The 20798-nt window shown below is 43.8% G+C and overlaps 1 protein-coding gene across 7 annotated transcripts in view; it reads left to right on the forward strand.

Annotated features, from left to right (window-relative positions):
* The window catches only part of CFAP74 (cilia and flagella associated protein 74), a 125377-nt gene that overhangs the window by 35098 nt on the left and 69481 nt on the right, over positions 1–20798 (forward strand). For 6 of the 7 annotated variants that reach the window (XR_012897383.2, XM_075906898.2, XM_025182669.3 and 3 more), the window contains 6 exons: positions 395–499; positions 9680–9853; positions 10161–10271; positions 13299–13401; positions 14243–14400; positions 19549–19750. Coding sequence is in view for 6 of the 7 variants with exons in the window: in XM_075906898.2 (XP_075763013.2) it covers positions 395–499; positions 9680–9853; positions 10161–10271; positions 13299–13401; positions 14243–14400; positions 19549–19750 (853 nt within the window). In the remaining variant the exon portion in view is untranslated. The remainder of the gene's footprint in view (positions 1–394; positions 500–9679; positions 9854–10160; positions 10272–13298; positions 13402–14242; positions 14401–19548; positions 19751–20798) is intronic. The other variant, XM_025182673.3, reaches the window with a different exon arrangement.

The following is a 20798-nucleotide window of genomic DNA, read 5'->3' on the forward strand; positions in this document are numbered from 1 at the left end:
AAAGAGGGAAATGAGGGAGATTTAAGTTAATGGTTGTTATTTGGGTCAGTAAATTAAACACATCTTTTTCCTCTGGAAAGCCTGATAGATTGGAGACTCTGGGACAGATTCTCTGATGGCATAACTCCATTGAAATCAAAAAGGCCGAGTGTTGGTAAAATATTCTCATCTTAATTTTCAATTAACCAATAGACAGTAGTTTAACGAGATTGGGCCTTTCAGGAGAGAATGGACACTTTAAGAGCCATAATTGAAAGATATTACATTAATATATATTAGTGGAATTCTAAAATAAATGTCTCAGCTTCATGGCATCTTAATTGTTTCTGGAATATTTTTCTTTGAAAGATTTTAACATTCATTATTTCCATTATTTTTCTTTTAAATGTAACAGCGCTGCCATATTTCGCCTGCAGGCAATGCACAGACGACTGTGTGCTGAACTGGGGAATGAAAAGTATCTCGAATCGAAAATTGCTTTGATGCTGAAAGAAAATGTGTAAGTTAAGAAGTGAGAGAGAATGGAAGGAACTGGTCTTCATTACAGTTGTTATTATAGCTATTTAGCCCAAAGTCCTAAATCAACTTATTGATTAATTCACGGACTGGAAAGGAGAGAACATATAGTATGTAAACAACTGACATTTAAAGTGATCAAAAACTTAAGAGGCAGTAAAGCTTGTGAAAAAGTCATCATTTTCTTTCCTGCCTGTAGTATTTGTAACTGTCTGAGAAGCTTGAAAATAACATCTCTGTGTATTCACTATGTAGTTTTTGTGGCAAATTTTTTTAGGGGGAAGGTATATTAAAAAGAGATGAAAGGCAGACAGTTATTTTTGCAACCCCTTCAGTGTATGGACCAGGTTCCTTTATCAGGCTTAAAATGCATCATCAGAAATGTGAGCAGAGCTGTAGGAACAGCAGGCCAGTTTCTGTGATGGTGTAAACAAGTGAAACTCCCCTATTGTTGACTTTGAGCTGAAGCAGTTTAATCCTGAGCAGAAAGACACACATCTAAAAATTGAAGACTTCAAAAAGTGACTTTTGATACTTTGCTACTATACGAGCACTATTCTATTTGCATAACATGTCACTGGAGTTATGCTCATGTAGCCAAACAGACAATTAGGATTTGGTCCACTAGGATTTGGTCCATTCCAGTGATAATGGAAAGAAAAATGTCTCTCTGCAGATCCCACAAAACAGCATTTATTCCTTTTTCAAATGTTAATGTTTTGGAGTTCATATTTTAATATTGCCTGTGGCAAAGACATGGTGGATTTAATAAAATCTCAGAGAGACACTCTGAATTTCTCAGGTTAAAAAGGGTTTCAAACTAGAATTTATTTTTGGGCTAAACTACCAGATAGCGCAACATCCAAGAAACAATGAAATCGACAGCAATGCTTCCATTCACTTCAGTGGGATCGGATTTTATTAAAAACTACTGCTGCTATTAGTACTGTTTAGTATGGCAGTATTTCTTAAACTTTTTAAGACCGAGGAACACCAAACAATAATTTTTTTTAATGAGAAACACCAAGGATTTTTTGTTGAAAAGAAAAAAAATGGGGGGAGGGGAGTTATTGACCAAAAAAAAAAGAAAGGCAGAGGGAGGGGAGTTACTGAGGGGAAAAAAAGGTCACCTGCCCCTTTAAGGGAGGCCATTTTGTTCTGTTGTTCTCCGCAGCACACCTCCGACTGCCTTGCGGCACACCGGTGTGCCACGGAACACAGTTTAAGAAACACTGGTTTAGGGTGAGCATTGCATCTTAGCTCTGAAATACACAGTAAACTTGTACCTTTTACTGAGTGTCTGTTATCAACTTGTGTGTTTGATTCCCATAGTAACTTATTGATAAAGGAATTTTTACTGAGAAAGCTCATTTTTAAAAAGTGCTTTCCTTTCATAGCATCACCAGTCATATATACAATTAAGTTCAGGGAAATGTCATCACTCTACTTCCATTATAAAGGTACATGCAGTATCTGCACCTGGATAGGGCAGGTATCTGCTTTTCAACATCAGTTTGTAAAGAGCTGCTGTTTTCTAATGTATCGGTGGGCCTTACCCAAAGTAGTGGAATTTTCAAAAGACATTGTGAGATTAATCTTGAAGGGACAATGTGACAGTGAACACCACTGTGGATCAGCTGAAGGACTGTCAGTTCTGTGTGTCTTTCAAAATGAAAGAGGCCTTATAAAATACTGGCGCATAAGGCCAGAGATGTGATAAGAGGCTATCCCTCTCTTACTGACCTTGAGATGAATTAGCTTGACCCTTGGGGCATGTTTACACTAGAGCAGGAATCATTTCTCTCTGTGTAGGGGGAGGGCCAGATGCTAGCTGTGCTTGAGCAAGTGCACTAAAATTAGCAGTGTGTCTGTTGTGGCACAGAGGGCACCATGTGCTGGCCATCAGAGTATGGACCAAAAGGCAGGGTTGTCCCTAGAATTTTTGGTGTTCTGCACAGCCCCCCGCAAGGTGGGGCTGCACTCAGGGCTGCAGGAGCAGGAGCAGAACAGGGATGCAGCAGGTGCCAGTGGGAAGCGGAGCCTCTTGGCCCCAACCCACTTAGCTTCCCCAGTTCCCAGCTGTGTTGCTCCGGAAAATGAGCTCGGGGGAAGAATTGGAACCGCTCCCACACTCACCAGTGCTGGGAAATGGAGCTGAACAAGATGGGGCTGGGACACTCTGCTTTCTGCTGCTACCATGAGTGCAAGTGTGGCCCAACCCCTGCTGCTGGCATCAGTCCCTCCTCACACTCAGTAGTCCACCAGGTTATGTCTGCTAGAGGAAAGGGCCGAGCGGAGAGGTGTCCTGGGTTCCTCACCCTCCCGCCATGCCAAGTTGGCCCTGTTGGAAGCAGCCTGCAGCAGAAGGTAGCCAAGGGATGCGGCTGGTCACAGTAGCTGGCACCACCCCGCATGCAGCTGCGTAAGGTACTATAGAATTTAGGACAGTTTGGTGCCCCACATTTCGTGGTGCTCTACACCACTGTGCACTTTGTGTATTGGTAAGTACGGCCCTGCCAAAGGCATCAGATGTACGTATGCAGTTAGCGTGTGCTTCAACATCCACACTGCTATTTTTAGCATGCTGTCTGTCAAAGGGCAAGCATCCAGCTGCAGTGAATACATACCTTAGAGTCTGAGCAGAAGAAAACACATCTGAAAAACAAAGACTTCAGAACCAGACCCTGGATATTTTTGCTACCACATTAGCAGTGTTACTTTTGCAGAACAAGCACTCTTCATATTATGCGAAGGAAGTATATTCTATTTCTGTAGAGCTCTCCACCCTGCAGATGCCACAGTTTAAACTTGAGTAGAGACATTCCTGGGCTGTTATATAAAAACTGTCTTTCAACTTGTGCTGATGTTGGGGTCACATGGAAACTGAGTGAATATCTGTCGGATTCAGCATAGCGAGCAAGAATTTCGAAAGGCATCTGGACACTGACAGTTAATTTATATAAATTATGTTCTCTGCTGTTTTTTGGAAAAAAACAAATGCTTAATATAGAAGGATCACAGAGTGACAGACAAAGTCTGTCAGGCTTTGGCTACACTGGCAGATGTAAAGTGCAGTAGCATGACCACACTTGCACTGCTCACAGACTGCAACAGTGAAAACGCTGCTGAGTGTCCACACTGTCAGCCACCAGTGCAGTAGCATGACCACACTTGCGGCACGAGCAACACCTTTTGTAGGAGTGCATTCTGGATTGCTATCGCACAGAGCACCTCTTCCTCTTCTACTCCAGAGGTTTGTGGGGCGGCGCGGGGCATCCTGGGTCCTGCCCCAGTGCCCCATGGTGTACTGCTTTGCAACCCAGCAATCCCTGCGCTTCCATCTGCATTTGGTGCCATCTTTCAACAGCTTCTGTGCTGCACACTCTGCCTCCTCAGTGTGCAGAAACAGATCTGCAGCTGTTGAGGAAAATACTAATAGGTCTCTGCACTGGATCAGGTTGGAGGCCTGAGCCTGTCCAGGGTCAGAGGGAGGCCAATCTGCCTCATTACCAACATTACCAATCTGCCTCATTACCAAGGCAAACAGCCTAGTTCAGGCCCCGTTTCTCTGTGTGACAGTAAACAGCTTCAGGTCCCAGGCCTTTGCTGAGGCCAGGCAAGCACTCAATATACCCTGGCTCTGAGTAAGACTTTCAACAGCACCAATTACAGGCAGTCCCCGGGTTACGTACAAGATAGGGACTGTAGGTTCGTTCTTAAGTTGAATTTGTATGTAAGTCGGAACTGGCGTCCCGATTCAGCTGCTGCTGAAACTGACCAGCGGCTGACTACAGGAAGCCCGAGGTAGAGTTGCTCTGCCCTGGGCTTCCTGGAATCAGCCGCTGATCAGTTTCAACAGTGGCTGAATCTGGACGCCTGGGACAGAACAGCTGGGGCACTGTCGGGCAGCACCCCAGCAGCTCTACCCCAGATGTCCCCAAGTCAGACGCTGCTGAAACTGATCAGCGGCTGATTTCAGGAAGCCCGGGGCAGAGCAACTCTGCCTCGGGCTTCCTGTAGTCAGCCGCTGGTCAGTTTCAGCAGCGGCTGACTTGGGGACGCCTGGGGCAGAGCAGCTGGGGTGCTGTGGGTTGGTCCAGTAGCGCCGAGGAGCACTAGCTGCGTTCCCCCCCCCCCCAGCAGACCAGGGAGACGCGGGTCGCGGGACCGCCGAGACGTGCCCCGGTCCCGCCCGCATCCTCCGCGGCTTTGCTCCGCATCTCCCTGGTCTGCTGGGGGGGACTCCCCCCAGCAGACCAGGGAGACGGGGAGCAAAGCCTCAGAGGACGCCGGCAGTGGGACAGCCGCGGCGCGTCTGGGCTGTCCTGCTGCCCGCATCCTCCGAAGCTTTGCTCCCCGTCTCCCTGGTCTCCTGGGCCCCTCCCCCAGCAAATCAGGGAGACGCGGAGCAGCTTTTTTCGCCCTGGAGGACGCAGGCAGTGGGACCGCGGTGCATCTGGGCGACCCGCCGCTCGCGTCCTCCAGGGCGGGAAAAGCCCCGTTCGCAACATAAGTCGGATCCGCGTAACTCGGGGACCGCCTGTACATAAAAGCCTATGTCCCATTTAGACACCTAGGTCCTGATTCTCAAAAGCAATGGTTTTCAACCTGTGATCCAGGGACCTCCTGGAGTTCTGCAGACTATGTCTAGGATTCCAAAGGGTCTGTACCTCCATATGAAAAATTGTAGGGGTTCCGCAAATGAAAAAAGATTGAAAAACACAGATCAAAAGTATTTAGTGATCTAATTCCCATTGATTTTATGGAGCTGGGCCTTTGGAGCCTAAGTTCTATTGAATTTTAATCAGACGTAGGCTCCTAAATATCTACTTTGCTTTTGAAAATAGGACTTCGGTGCTACTTTTACCTGATGTGAACACTGCAATTTCCAGGTCTGGCAGATTCACATATAAGAGGCATTTTTCAGTCTCATGCTTTTCTAGGGCTTCATATACACTGTGATTTGCATGCAGGTTTCCCATAATCCTCAGAAGGAATTCTGTACTAAAAATTAAATCCAGGCCCTAGTAAAGTCAAGGGGAATTTTGTCATTGACTTCAGTGGGGCCAGGTTTTTATTCTAATACTTTGTCTTTGATCTTCATGGATGTGAGGGCATGAATCTTTATGCTTTAACTCAGATTTAATGTCCTGTATCAACCTTAAGCATCCTTAAACTAGGTTCGATGGGGACAGGTGACCAAAGCCCACGGGTAAGTGAAGAATATGGAGACCTGGAAGATGGGTCAGAAATGGGAGGAAGTGTGGGCTATAATAGCAGAGAGAAAGGAAGAACAAGGCAGAACTGGGAGGCAAGATCAAATTAGTATCTTAGATGCCTATATACAAATGCAAGAAGTATGGGTAATAAGCAGGAAGAACTGGAAGTACTAATAAATAAATACAACTATGACATCGTTGGCATCATAGAGACTTGGTGGGATAATACACACAATTGGAATATTGGTATAGAAGGGTACAGCTTACTCAAAGGACAGGCAGGGAAAAAAGGGAGGAGGTGTTACCTTATATATTAAAAATGTACACACGTGGACTGAGGTGGAGATGGACATAGGAGATGTGCATGTTGAGAGTCTCTGGGTTAGGCTAAAAGGGGTAAAAAACAAGGGTGATGTCATGCTAGGGGTCTACTACAGGTCACCTACCCAGGCGGAAGAGGTGGATGAGGCTTTTTTTAAACAACTAACAAAATCATCCAAAGCACAGGATTTGGTAGTTATGGGGGACTTCAACTATCCAAATATATGTTGGGAAACTAACACTGCGGGGCACAGACTATCCAATAAGTTCTTGGACTGCATTGAAGATAGCTTTTTATTTCAGAAGGTTGAAAAAGCTACTGGGGGGAAGCTATTCTAGACTTGATTTTAACAAATAGGGAAGAACTGGCTGAGAATTTGAACGTGGAAGGCAGCTTGGGTGAAAGTGATCATGAAATCATAGAGTTCATGATTCTAAGGTATGGTAGAAGGGAGAACGGCAAATTAGAGACAATGGATTTCAGGAAGGCAGATTTTGGTAAGCTCAGAGAGCTGGTAGGTAAGGTCCCATGGGAAGCAAGGCTGAGGGGAAAAACAACTGAAGAGAGTTGGCAGTTTTTCAAAGGGACATTGTGAAGGGCTCAAAAGCAAGCTATTCCGCTGTATAGGAACGATAGAAAATATGGCAAAAGACCGCCTTGGATCAACCAGGAGATCTTGCATGATCTAAAAATAAAAAGGGAGTCATATAAAAAATGGAAACTAGGACAAATTACAAAGGATGAAGATAGGCAAACAATACAGGAATGCAGGGGCATGATTAGAAAGGCAAAGGCACAAAACGAGCTCAAACTAGCTACAGGCATAAAGGGAAACAAGAAGACATTCTATAAATATATTAGAAGCAAGTGTGTGACCCAGCAGTAGCGTTCCCTCACTGTCCAGGTCATCGCCCCCACCTGGACAGGGGTTTCACCCACCTAGGCACAATAGTGCCTACCACCCTTTTGCAAGATATCACTCTATGTGTGTGACTAATTCCCCGGGTTTATTCCTGTGTAATCTGAGTCTATACCTGGTCGCCTCGCTGGCTCCCCTGACCGAAAGGGAGGGGTAGGGGTGCTCGGGCCCATCCCCACTCCGAGCCCCAACCCAGGGCCCTAAGAACCGGAGGAAACCCTTTCCTATGGTTTGGTTGGTGGGGGTAACTACACCCCCATTACAAAGAGGAAGACCAAGGACAGGGTAGGCCCATTGATCAGTGAGGAGGGGGAAACAGTAACAGGAAACTTGGAAATGGCAGAGATGCTTAATTACTTCTTTGTTTTGGTCTTCACCGACAAATCTGATGAAGGAATGCCTGACATAGTGAACGCTAGTGGGAAGGGGGTAGGTTTAGAAGATAAAATTAAAAAAGAACAAGTGAAAAATCATTTAGAAAAGTTAGATGTCTGCAAGTCACCAGGGCCTGATAAAATGCATCCTAGAATTCTCAAGGAGTTGATAGAGGAGGTATCTGAGCCTTTAGCTATCATCTTTGGAAAATCATGGAAGACAGGCGAGATTCCAGAAGATTGGGAAAGGGCAAATATAGTGCCCATCTATAAAAAGGGAAATAAAAACAACCCAGCAAACTACAGACCAGTCAGTTTAACTTCTGTGCCAGGAAAGATAATGGAGCAAATAAGTAAGGAAATAATCTGCAAACACTTGGAAGATAATAAGGTGATAGGGAACAGCCAGCATGGATTTGTAGAGAACAAATCATGTCAAACAAATCTGATAGCTTTCTTTGATAGGATAATGAGTCTTGCGGATAAGGGAGAAGTGGTATACCTAGACTTTAGTAAGGCATTTGATATGGTCTCCTTGATATTCTTATCAATAAATTAAGCAAATACAACTTAGATGGGGCTACTATAAGGTGGGTACATAACTGGTTGGATATCCATTTCCAGAGAATAGTATTAATGGTTCACAATCCTGCTGGAAAGGAATAACAAATGGGGTTCTGGGCAAGGGTCTGTTTTGGGACTGGTTCTGTTCAATATCTTCATCAACGATTTAGATATCGGCATAAAAAGTATGCTTATTAAGTTTGCAGATGACACCAAGCTTGGAGGGGTTGCAACTGCTTTGGAGGATAGGATCATAATTCAAAATGATTTGGACAAATTGGAGAAATGGTCTGAGGTAAACTGGATGACGTTTAATAAAGACAAATGCAAAGTGCTCCACTTAGGAATGAACAATCAGTTTCACACATACAGAATGGGAAGCAACTGTCTAGGAAGGAGTATGGCAGAAAGGGATCTAGGGGTTATAGTGGACCACAAGCTAAATATGAGTCAACAGTGTGATTCTGTTGCAAAAAAAGCAAACATGATTCTAGGATGCATTAACAGGTGTGATGTGAGAAAGACACGAGAAGTCATTTTTCCACTCTACTCTGCGCTGATTAGGCTTCAGTTGGAGTATTGTGTCCAGTTCTGGGTGCCATATTTCAAGAAATATGTGAAAAAATTGGAGAAGGTCCAGAGAGGAGCAACAAGAATGATTAAAGGTCTAGAGAATATGAGCTATGAGGGAAGACTGAAAGAACTAGGCTTGTTTAGTTTGGAAAGAAAAAGACTGGGGGGATATGATAGCAGTTTTCAAATATCTAAAAGAGTGTCACAAAGAGGAGGGAGAAAAAATTGTTCTCCTTGGCCTCTGAAGATAGAACAAGAAGCAATGGGCTTAAACTGCAACAAGGGAGGTTTAGGTTGGACACCAAGAAAAAGTTCCTAACTATCAGGGTGGTTAAACACTGGAATAAATTGCCTAGCGTGGTTATGGAATCTCCATCTCTGGAGATATTTAAGAGTAGGTTAGATAAATGTCTGTCAGGGATGGTCTAGACAGTACGGGGTCCTGCCATGAGGACAGGGAACTAGACTCGATGACCTCTCGAGGTCCCTTCCAATCCTAGTATTCTATGATTCTATGATTAATGCACCCCTCACCATGGTATCTAAGCTCCTCAGTCAAAGCTCCAAATAGTCAACTCTAAGAACCATCACTGAAAAATCTTAGAAACAGATTAGGTGGTTTTAAATAAAGAAAGCATTAAAATCATTCTTTACTGTCTAGTAGACATTCTGACAGTCCTTATAATGAGTAAATACTAGCTTGAGGAAGAAGTTTGACGAGATGGGTAAGTACGGTCTCTAAAAATGGAAGTGTTATTAACAAGGGTGGAATTTTGGAAAGGTAGGGAAGGCTGCACCCATGTGCTCCTAGACATGGCTTGCTTTTTATCCCATTCCCCAGAGCTCCCTTCACCAGCCAGGTGTGAGAAGCATGCACAGAATGCAAGTACTTTCACCTCACTGCCTGATACTCCGGGGAATGGGATGAAAAGCAAGCCATCTCCTGGAGCACACGGCTGCTGCCCCACCCCCAAAATTCCACTCTTGGCTATTAATATTAGCACTACTTGACTTCTTAGTTATCATGCCCTTTAAAACAAGCAGGACAGAGTAAAACTTGGCTGAATTTCCTATTTCATTTTGGAGCAGGTAGCACAGAATGTAATTAATTGATCTGATTTCCTTTCCGCAATTATCTTTGCTCATTTCACTTGGTCCCTTTAATGAAAACACCTCACCTTGCACTTAAAAGGTACGATATGTGGCAAATCGAAATTGAGCAGGAGAAATTTGGAAGCCTCCGGGAGCAACTTGAGCAAGATGAGGAGGAATTAGAGAGACAGTGCAAAGAGCGGGCAGAACAGAGAATTCAGAAAGAAAAGGCTGTGGCCCGGCTAGCAGAACGAAAACAGCAGGTTGGAAAAAAGTAAGTACAACAGACATTCCACTTTCCTTTCCCCAACTAACTTAGCCCTTTTCATTTGGTCATTGGAAAGACTTGTTAACTCAAAGGACGCTAGTCATAAAGGGTCTTCCTGTAGGTAGGTACTCACCACAGAATACCTGACTCAAAGAAATGTGATTAAAGGAGGAATGTAAAAAAATAGCAACAATCCACAGCCCTGAAGGCTGCAACCCTTGGGCAAGCAGAGGTGCCCTTGACTTTAGTGGGAGCTGTTTGTACATCAGCATGGTAGCACTATGCCCACTAGATTTTTATTTGTGTTTTGCAGAAAAGAAATGGAAGCCTGGGAGGAGTATGAGAGAAGACATCAAAAAGAAGTCGAAGATGCACACCGGAATCGTGAGAAAGCAGTCCAGTTTCTGAAAAAATCTATGTCAAGGTTCCATTAGCTTTTTCCATTGCTAGCATCATAGCACAGGATCTGAAATGTTATACCTGAGCCTCAGCCTTTAGGAATAAACATTTTTACAGCTAGATTACATTGTGACACACTTAGCCCTGGTCTGTGCTACAAACTTCTGTCAGTATAATGATATCGCTTTGGGATGTAGATTTTCCACACTCTGAGAAACATAGTTTTACTAACCTAACCCCTGGTGTAGACAGCACTAGATCAACAGGAGAGAAATAGCCACCAGCTCTCAAAGAGATGGACTACTTATGCTGATGGGAGAAGCTCTCTCATTGGTGAATTGGAATTCACTAAGTGCTAGAGTAGCATAACAAGGGTAGACAGGCCATTAGAAATCTCCAGCTTCCTGTGATCCTGTCAGGTCTCTCAAGCTGTGCAGGAACTTGAATAAGAGGATTCTTAGGAAAATCCAGGTTGTTTGTGAAGTAGTATGGCTGTATGAAGTAGTTGGGAGCCTTCCTTTTGAGTCTGTTTTGACTAGGGATGTTGAAAGACAGTTAATTAGGTAACCGTGTAACCACTGAAAATCTCAGCAGTTACATAATTACACACTACTGGCTCTGCAGTATGAAGCCGGCTTTTAAGCTGGCATCTGGTGCGTATCAGCTCCTGGCCCCACTACCAGGGAGCTGGATGCCCCCCCATGCTCGCTGCAGGTTCTGATACACAGCCAGCAGCTCAGGGTGGCAGCAGGCTCTCCAGGAGCGGGGCAGGAGTCTGCATGTAGCCATTAATGGCAACTGATAAGTCTAGACTTATTGCCTAATGCTTTAAATGATTATACTGTTACATCCCTAGTTTTGACACAGTCCCACTCAATATAGCCTTAGGGGCCCTTTATTGCTGGAGGAGTTGAGTTTTGAGTTAGATGTAGATCAAGGGTGGGCAAGATATGGCCCACAGACCAGATCTGGCTTGCCAAGTCTTTTAATCTTGCTCATGGCCTGCCCTTGCAGTATGAAGCAGCTCCACATCGCTCAAAGTGGCTGGCTTCTCCCTATGGCTCTCTGCACCATGCACAGGAAGAGCGAGGGAGAGGGAGACTTCATATGTTGCTTCCACCATGGCACAATCTTGTAGCCCCTATTGGCCAGTTTCCGGCCAATATGAGCTGAGAGATTGTGCTGTTGGTGAGGGTAGCACACAAAGCCTCTCCACTCCCTCTCCCCTGGAGCAAAAAGCCACATGGAACAGCCAGCCATTTTGAGCAGCCTGGGGCTGTGGGCAGGCAGGGAAGCTTGCTTGAGCTTCTGGGCAGGAGATGCTTAGGTAAGCACCTCCTGGCCAGAGTCTGCCTCAGACACCCCACCGCCTCCCACATCCCAGACTCTGCACCCCCTCCTACTTCTCTTCCCCAGGCCAGAATCCTCTCCTGCACCCATATCCCCTCCCAGATCCTGCACCTCAATCCTCTGCCCCAGGTCACAACCCACTTCTTCACCCAAACTCCCTCTCAGATCCCATACCCTCTCCTACACCCCAGTCCCTTACCCAGGCCTCCCTTCTGTACCCAACCTCCATTCCACACTTTGCACCCTCTCCATAAAAAATGCAGCCCTTGACCACTTGCCAAAATCTTAGAGTTACTCTCCATCAAAAATTACTGCTCACCCCTCATGTAGATCCTGGCTACTTGTAGGCTTGTTCTCTTGATGTGTTTTTTACCCATTAAGAGGTTTTAAACCCCATTATTTAGCCCAATTCCAAATCAGATAATTACCTGTCTAAATTACCTCTAAAGTTTAATATGGATATGGTAGCTTTCCCTTTTATCTACTAAAATTGCTGCACAGTCTTTCTTTGTGCTGTTTCTGTTATATCTCTGCATTATACTTCAGGGGTTAATGAGATGAGCTCACTCTGTGTTGCTTTGTGTTTTGTATTGTTAGTTTTTATTTTTATGCTAAAGACTCTCTACAAAATATCTTTATTGGAATTTTATACACTGGAAAGGTAATTATAATTCCCTATTATTTAGTTTTGTCTTTGGCAATATGGAGAAGCAATGTGCCAGCAATTAAGTCCAGTGAATTCATTATTTGACTGTTCTTGCTGAATCTTGTATCTCAAGCAAAATACATTGTATCTACTAGAATGGAATCTAGGTTCATAATAGTTAGAGATGGAAAAGACCAACTGGTTAAACAATGAACCAAATATAAATTTAATATTTAAATTCATGTTAATAATTTTGGGATTTTCTCTGGCTTGACTAGGAGGATACTATATTTAAAAAGGCCATATTTAGGGCTATATTTGTAGTCTTTATACAATAGAACAGTTTATGCAAACATCAGCCTTTGATTATTTTAGAATATGTCATTGTGTGTGTCAGTTATATAACCAACACACAAATCTTTATTATGTTTTAGTGGCTAGATGTTAATCTCAATGTGGAACACACCTACTCAAAGTTTAAGAAAATACGTTGTTGAGCAAACTATCTGAAAGGCTTTGTGGCCCTTAGAAACTATGAGGTTCTCAGTACAAGACTCTTCCAACTACAGGCAGTCCCCGGGTTACATGGATCCGACTTACATCGGATCCCTACTTACAAACGGGGTGAGGCAACCCCGCACTAGCTGCATCCCCCCAGCAGACCAGGGAGACGCCAAGCTAGCGCCTCCCCCCAGCAGAACAGGGAGATGCGGAGCGGCTTTTCTCAGCAGACACCTCAGCTTGAGAATAAAGGACTGAGGGAAGTGAGGTGTGGGAGAATAAAACTGAGCTCTGGAGAAATGTTTGGCTAGAGTTTCCCCTACAATATGTACCAGTTCCGACTTACATACAAATTCAACTTAAGAACAAACCTACAGTCCCTATCTTGTACGTAACCCGGGGACTGCCTGTATTCTATTTTACTGGACCCAATATCATTGTAAACACAGTGTAACCTACGGGAGGGTTAACAATTACTGTTTGCCAGGTTAGCTATTTTAATGCTGAATGCTTCATAGCAGGACACAGACCTGAAAAGCTTTATTCTACCAACAGAGTTCGTCAGAAAGAAGCAAAGGAAGAACTGAAAACTTGGGAGCATATGGAAAAAAGGATGCAAGCTGTGCTGTCCCTGAAAAACAATATAACTTCCAATAGGGTACCTCTGTGACTACTGAGATTAGTAGTGATGCAATTGGAGTGACAAATTTTAATGAAAACCATTTCAGTTTTTAGCAAGCCCCTGTATTCCATGACCTAGGCTGGGAGTCTAGCCATTAAAGGTCACAGAATCAGACTCATAAGACCAAATTCAAATACTCTCACTTTCATTGAGTAAATACTTTATTCCCTGAGTGGTTCACTGACTTCAGTGGTATCACACTTTCAATACAGTATTCCATGAGTAAAGGTGTTAGAATCTGGCCAATAGGATGGTTGATTGTCTTGCTCTTAATACAGAAATACGTTATATTAAAATAAAACAGTTACCATTACCATAACATAACCATTAAAATAATTTAAACCAACAGGAAAATGAAGAAATTCAGACTTAAGGCTATGATAATTTTATTTTACCTGTTTGAATCTATGCACTGCAAAGTCTGAGAAGATTGATGTTAACTAGTCACTGATTGTATTAATGCCACCACACGTTATTGCATAGAGTTACTTATTTTAAGAGAGGGCCCTGGAGAAGAAAGTTGGAGGTCAAGTGATACGGTACTTGCATTTAGTCCTAATCCTGGCACAGCTCTTTGCCAGGAGTAGGAGTAATTTGTGTGAGTTGGAGTGCAATTAACTCAACTATTGCAAATAAAATCAGGTACAATTAAAGGATTTACAAAAGCCCCAAAGCTATTACAAAGATAAAGCAACCTCTGAGCAGAAAAATCCACCATTGGTTTATAAACAGAGAAAGGGACCAAAATCAGATTGTGTTTTTAATTTTCCATACTGTGTGAATAAAATATGTAACTGTTACTTGCATGACTTCATAGGAAAAACTTCGAGCCCTCCAGGTGAGAGACAGAGCAAAGGCTCTTGAGGCAAAAAAGCAAGAGCTGAAGATGAGAGCGGCTATTGTGGCAGAAGGAGGTGATGTCACCAAGGAGATTTTTCTCCATAAACAATGTGTGGAGTTAGAAAGACAGAAGCAGTAAGTAGTCATTTCTTTATATATCTTTCATTCCGGGTCGATAAAAATCTCCACCTCAAGCCACTCAGACACTAAAACATGAAATCTATATTCCTTTCTAATTTTAGCAGTTCCATTCTAATTTATGTTAGCCTTGCTACCCCCAGGGAATTGAACTGATTTCTGTAGCTAGAGACTATCAATCCAAAGCCTCAGAACAGAATTGACAAAGCTTTATTGACTCAGTGAAGGTAGGGTGATTTATATCAGCTGAGGATTTGGCTCAACCACTTTTTCCTTATAGTTTAAAAAAAGTGTGGCATCAAGTCACTGGTTCAAATCCAAACTGTGGTTCCAACCTGCTACTGCATCTGTGAAGGTATAATTTACAGTGCATAAGGAAAACCCATTGAAGTCAATGAAGCTCTGCATGGGAGTCAGCCCACATCAATTTTATTGCAGGATTGGGGCTATTGTTTGTTAAGACGAAAATATTGCCATCAAATGGTGAGTAGATAACCCACATGAATAGGTATGAAGTTTTGTCCTTTTTCTGGGCAAGTGTCCAAGGCATGCAAACCATCCATCCCAAGCAGATGAGAAGTAGAACTCTTATTGACAGATGAACCAGTGAGGCTATGGATGACTGGCCTGGGAGACTGATTACTCTTTAGAAGTGATCTTCTAAATTAGGATTGAAGGGGGCAGTGTGGGGACTAGCCACTAATGCACTTGTGATGTCCAGAGTAAGAGAAAACGTCAGTCTTTGGAGTTGTGAACCAGTCACTTTTGCTAGTGCTAATGCACATAAACATTAGTGAATAAACATTCTGCAGAAGTTATGGATATTCTGTCCTAGAAAAGACCATCATATTTTTGTAGGTTTAGTACTTCATCTTTTTCGCTATTTCCCCATGAATCACATGCTCTGTTAGATGTGCTATTGGCTATACATGAGAGCATGTTCCTCACAGCAGTTCCTTTCTAATTTCAGCTATCATTCTGCTAGCCTGCTATTTCTCCAAGTGCCTTTGTTTTTCTCTTAGTCTTCTGTCCATAACAGAGATGATCTGTGTTCTCTTTCCCATCTGAGTCTCAGCCTAAACATATGTCCCGTAATTATATGCAGAATAATTAATTATTTAACCATTAGAATCTGTAATTTAATTTGTATTGTTCAATTTAAAAAACCAGCAAAATGTATAAAATGTGCTTTAGGGTTAATATGTTCTGTTATTAAGTTTTCGGTAGATTACATTGTAAACTCATGAAATAATTCTAGGGAAGAAACATGGTCTTTGGGTAAGGTACAGCACAGAGTCAAGAATCCTCTGCCATTTCTGGCATGACTACTTTCTGTGCCTCAGTTTCCCCAACTGTAAACCAGAGGTTACACAACATAATTGCTTCCCTAGAATGTTGTGAGCTAAATTCAGAGTTAATAAAGCAATTTGACATAAAAAGGGCAATATATAAGTACAAACTATTCTAATGTCCTGCCTATATTTAGAATCAGTAATCATTTGCACACAGATCTATTGAAAATGTAAATCCTAGAAGCGAATTGAATCTTTACCATGAATAAATTCTGGTTCTGAAAGCTATATAGAACCTAAAGGAACATAGAGGAAAGAAACAGAAATAGTAATTTTCCTGTGGATTCTGTTAATTCCCACCCACACACTCATTTTGTTAGTTTAGGGTAATCACCCTGTACTGCTGGGTACAGTCTGTAGTTTAAAGAGACATGGCTTCAAAATCAGATAATTTCAGACAAAAAAGTATTTTCTGTTGCGTAAGTTACACTTAAGATTGTTATAACCAAGAGACGAGAGAAAAAATGTCGTCTTGCTTTTTCAGTTAGTTTACTTGAACACTTTGAAATGTAAGAAAATGTTATTGCAAAAATCACAGAAATTGGCCAAGGTATTTAGGGGCAGGCATAGGAGTGGTCCTCAAATTACTTCTCTATTTTAAAACCTTCAGAGGGGTAGCCGAGTTAGTCTGTAACAGGAAAAACTTAAAAAACAACAAAATAGTCTAGTAGCACTTTAAAGACTAACACAATGTGGAGATGGTATCATGACCCACAGCTGAGGTATAGCCATGCCATAAACAAATGACTCAAGATCACACAGTCTATGGCAAAGCAGAGATTTCCAAGTCCCAAGCTAGTGGCCTAGCCTCTAGGCCAGTGGTTCTCAAACGTTTTGGCCCACGCCTCACCCCACTCAACGCAGACCTTTCCACAGACTACCAGCCAACCATCCATGATGGCAAAATGAATACAGGAAGGGGTGGGGATGGGGCTCTAACTGGGAGGGAGGTTGGCTGCAGTGATGGATTGGGGGTTCTGGGAGAAGACAAGGTGCAGGAGCAGGCTGGGGGGATTGGGTCTCAGTGGCAGGGACTATGTATGAGGGTGATGGAGGTGTGGAGTCTGGGCACGAGGGGGATGGGGGGTTCTTATCTGGCTCCATGTCTCCCAGGGTATGTCTACACTACAAAGTTAATTCGAACTAACAGCCGTTAGTTCGAATTAACTTTAATAGGGGCTACACATACAAACGGCTAGTTCGAATTTAAATCGAACTACCAGAGTGCTTAATTTGAACTAGGTAAACCTCATTCTACGAGGAGTAACGCCTAGTTTGAATTAAGGGCTGTGTAGCCACTTAATTCAAACTAGTTGGAGGCTAGCCCTTCCCAGGTTGCCCTGGTGGCCACTCTGGGCCAAACCAGGGAAACTTTTCTGCTCCCCTCCTGGCCCCGGAGCCCTTAAAGGGGCACGGTCTGGCTACAGGGCTTGTGCCAGTTGCAGGCCTGCCAGCACCCAGCCAGCAGACCCTGCACCTGGCACGGCATGAGCCAGCCACCCGCTGCCACCCAACCCTCCGCCTCTTCCCAGGACCAGGCTGGCAGCTCATCCAGGCGCCCGCCTAGTCTAGTGCGGAGATCGTGGACATCATCGAGGTTTGGGGGGAGGCCTCCAACGTCCGCAAACTCCGCAGTAGGCACAGGAAAGCAGCCGTCTAGGGCAGAATAGCTGCCAGCCTGGCCACCAAAGGCCACATGTGAACCCAGGAGCAGGTTTGTATGAAAATCAAGTTGGTCCAGTGAAACCCCTGGCCCTGAGCTTAGAACATAAGAACAGCCGTACTGGGTCAGACCAAAGGTCCATCTAGCCCAGTAGTCTATCTGCTGACAGCGGCCAGCACCAGGTACCCCAGATGGGATGGACCGAAGACAATGACCAAGCGATTTGTCTCATGCCATACATCTCCAGCCTTCCACAAACAGAGGCCAGGGACACCATTCCTACCCCCTAGCTAATAGCACTCCATGGATCCAACCTCTATGAATTTAGCTAACTTCTCTTTAAACTCTGTTATAGTTCTAGCCTTCACAACCTCCTGTGGCAAGGAGTTCCACAGGTTGACTATGCGCTGTGTGAAGAATAACTTTCTCTTGTTAGTTTTAAGCCTGCTACCCATTCATTTCATTTGGTGTCCTCTAGTCCTTATATTGTGGGAACTAATGAAGAACTTTTCTTTATTCACCCTCTCCACACCACTCATGATTTTATAGACCTCTATCATATCCCCCCTCAGTCTGCTCTTTTCTAAGCTGAAAAGTCCTAGTCTCTTTAGCCTCTCTTTATATGGGACCTGTTCCAAACCCCTAATCATTTTAGTTGCCCTTTTTGGAACTCTTTCCAAGGCCAAAATATGTTTTTTGAGGTGGGGAGACCACATCTGTACACAGTACTGAAGATATGGCGTACCATAGTTTTATACTTCCCCTCCTTCTTTCCTTGGCTTCCCCCTTCCAGCTCCCTCCTCCCAGGTTTCCCCCTCCCCTCTTCCATCCTCTCTCTTCCCCTCTCCCACCTCCTTTTTCCAGTCTCCCCAGAGGTTAATCCCCCCCTCCACCCCCAGTTTTGTTAAATAAAGAGAGTTTCTATTTTTGAACACGTGTCCTTTATTTTTTACATCAGGAAGGGGGGCTAGGGAGGGGTAAGTGGAAGGAGGTGAGGGAGCAATGGGGCATGAGACCCCGATGAGGAGGACTGGGGTGGCTCTACAGGCTCCTCGGAGTGGAAGCTTTCCTGCAGGGCCTACTGGATCCTGACAGCACCCCAATTGACCCCCCTGGATGGCAGCCTGTGGCAAGTGCAGCCGGACCGATGGCCGAGTGCTGTGATGTGCCGAGTGTGAGCACTCAGGGCACTCCAAGACAGGACTGCTTTGCAAGCGGGGCACCCCTGAGAACTGTCTGTCCGGGGTGGGAGTTGGGTCCCTTTAAGCACAGCCTTCGGCTAGCCTGAGGCAGCAGCTCCACACACTAAGTCCTAACCTGATGCCCTGCTGGCACTGGTTCCGGCCAGCCTTAACTTCGGTTCAGGGTCCACTCAATGTGGACATGCTATTTCGAATTAGCAAAACACTAATTTGAATTAGTTTTTAGGTCTAGATGCGCTAATTCGAATTAAGTTAGTTCGAATTCATGCTGTAGTGTAGACATACCTCATTGCTCCCAGGCACCAGCCCTCCACCCGCTACTCCCATTGGCCATGATTCTTGCTAATGGGAGCAGCAGGGAAATCCTCCAGACGAGCAGGGGCAGGGAAAGCTTCCCTCAGCCAGGGACGGCACAGGACTGGAGCACCAGCGAAAGACTTCTGCTGCGGGGCCATGGAGGGGAGCCCCAAGCCTGTAGCCCACCTGCAATATGGTAGTGGTCCATGGACCACACTTTGAACCACTGTACTAGGCAGACCTTCTTTGAGTCTTTCATTAAGAATTGACTAGCTCTCAAATTTACAATATCTCATTAAAGAATAAAGTCTAAGTAAGTCAAAAACAATAGATTTTGAAAATCTTACTTTGTTTTCAGCCTTGGGGAAAGAGCCCTGGTATCCTTCCCAATCAAGTCTTTTTAAAAGTCATAATTGAAAATATTTAATTATAGAAATAGCAGACACCAAGAAAATCTCATGTTATCTTGATATATGCATATCATCATTGCAGTATTGCTTAAGGGCTCAAAAAGCCAGAACCCTTTGTAATAAAGTAAAAAAGGATACTACACTTTTAGTAGTATTGTGAATGCACCACAATGGCTGCTTTCTTTCTTGTTTTTGTTTGTTTTTTTAATTATCTAATATAGAGAATTTACTGAACAACAGAAATCTAAAAAAATTGAGATTATAGCTCAGATTTTGGAAGAGGAAGCTTATGCGAAGAAACATCAAGCTCGGGCCAACACGCTTAGGAGTCGAGGTAAACTTCCAGATTCCTTACGGTGGAGAATCAAAACATGGCAGTACATTGAGAATGCCTGTGAAGATCCAGCTACAGCAGTACTGCAGGTAAACTGTACTATTATCCCTAACAGCCATTAGAGAATTGTCATATGATTCAAGGCTGCTGTTGTCAGAATGGCAGGGAATAGAGTATTCCCCGCCCCCTGCCTGACATTTAATGGTTTGAGTTGGTGGCTGTGGAAAAGCATTTGCATTGGCTACAGCCTGGTGCTGTAGGGTACGTCTACACTGCAACACTATTTTGAAATAACTAGCGCTATTCCAAAAAAACTTAGTCCACTTCTACAGTGCAGTCAGTTATTTCGAAATAGTGTCAAAATACTGTCAACCTGGAAGACTTCTTACTCTGATTCCTATAACCCTCATTGTACAAGGAATAAAGGAAGTTGGAGGAAGAGTGCTCTATCTCGAAATAAGTGCTGTGTAGATGCTCCCTGTTTCAAAGTAAGGTATTTCAAAATAAGATATGCAACTGATTAGCTATGATCTTTGAAAAATCATGGAAGACAGGGGAGATTCCAGAAGATTGGAAAAGGGCAAATATCGTGCCCATCTATAAAAAGGGGAATAAGAACAACCCAGGAAACTACAGACCAGTCAGTTTAATGTCTATCCCAGGGAAGATAATGGAGCAGGTAATTAAGGAAATCATATGCAAACACTTGGAAGGTAATAAAGTGATAGGGAATAGCCAGCATGGGTTTGTGAAGAACAAGTCAAACTAATCTGATAGCTTTCTTTGATAGGATAACGAGCCTTGTGGATAAGGGAGAAGCGGTGGATGTCATATACCTAGACTTTAGTAAGGCATTTGATACGGTCTCGCATGATATTCTTATTGATAAACTAGGCAAATATAACTTAGGTAGGGCCACGATAAGGTGGGTGCATAATTGGCTGGATAACCGTAGTCAGAGAGTTGTTGTTAACGGTGCTAAATCCTGCTGGAAAGGAATAACAAGTGGAGTTCCGCAAGGGTCTGTTTTGGGACCCGTACTGTTCAACATCTTCATCAATGATGTAAATATTGGGATAGAGAGTACGCTTATTAAGTTTGCAGATGATACCAAACTGGGTGGGGTTGCAACTTCTT

This window comes from Pelodiscus sinensis, chromosome 24, assembly GCF_052426305.1.
Source record: "Pelodiscus sinensis isolate ZL-2025 chromosome 24, ASM5242630v1, whole genome shotgun sequence".
NCBI lineage: Eukaryota > Metazoa > Chordata > Testudines > Trionychidae > Pelodiscus > Pelodiscus sinensis.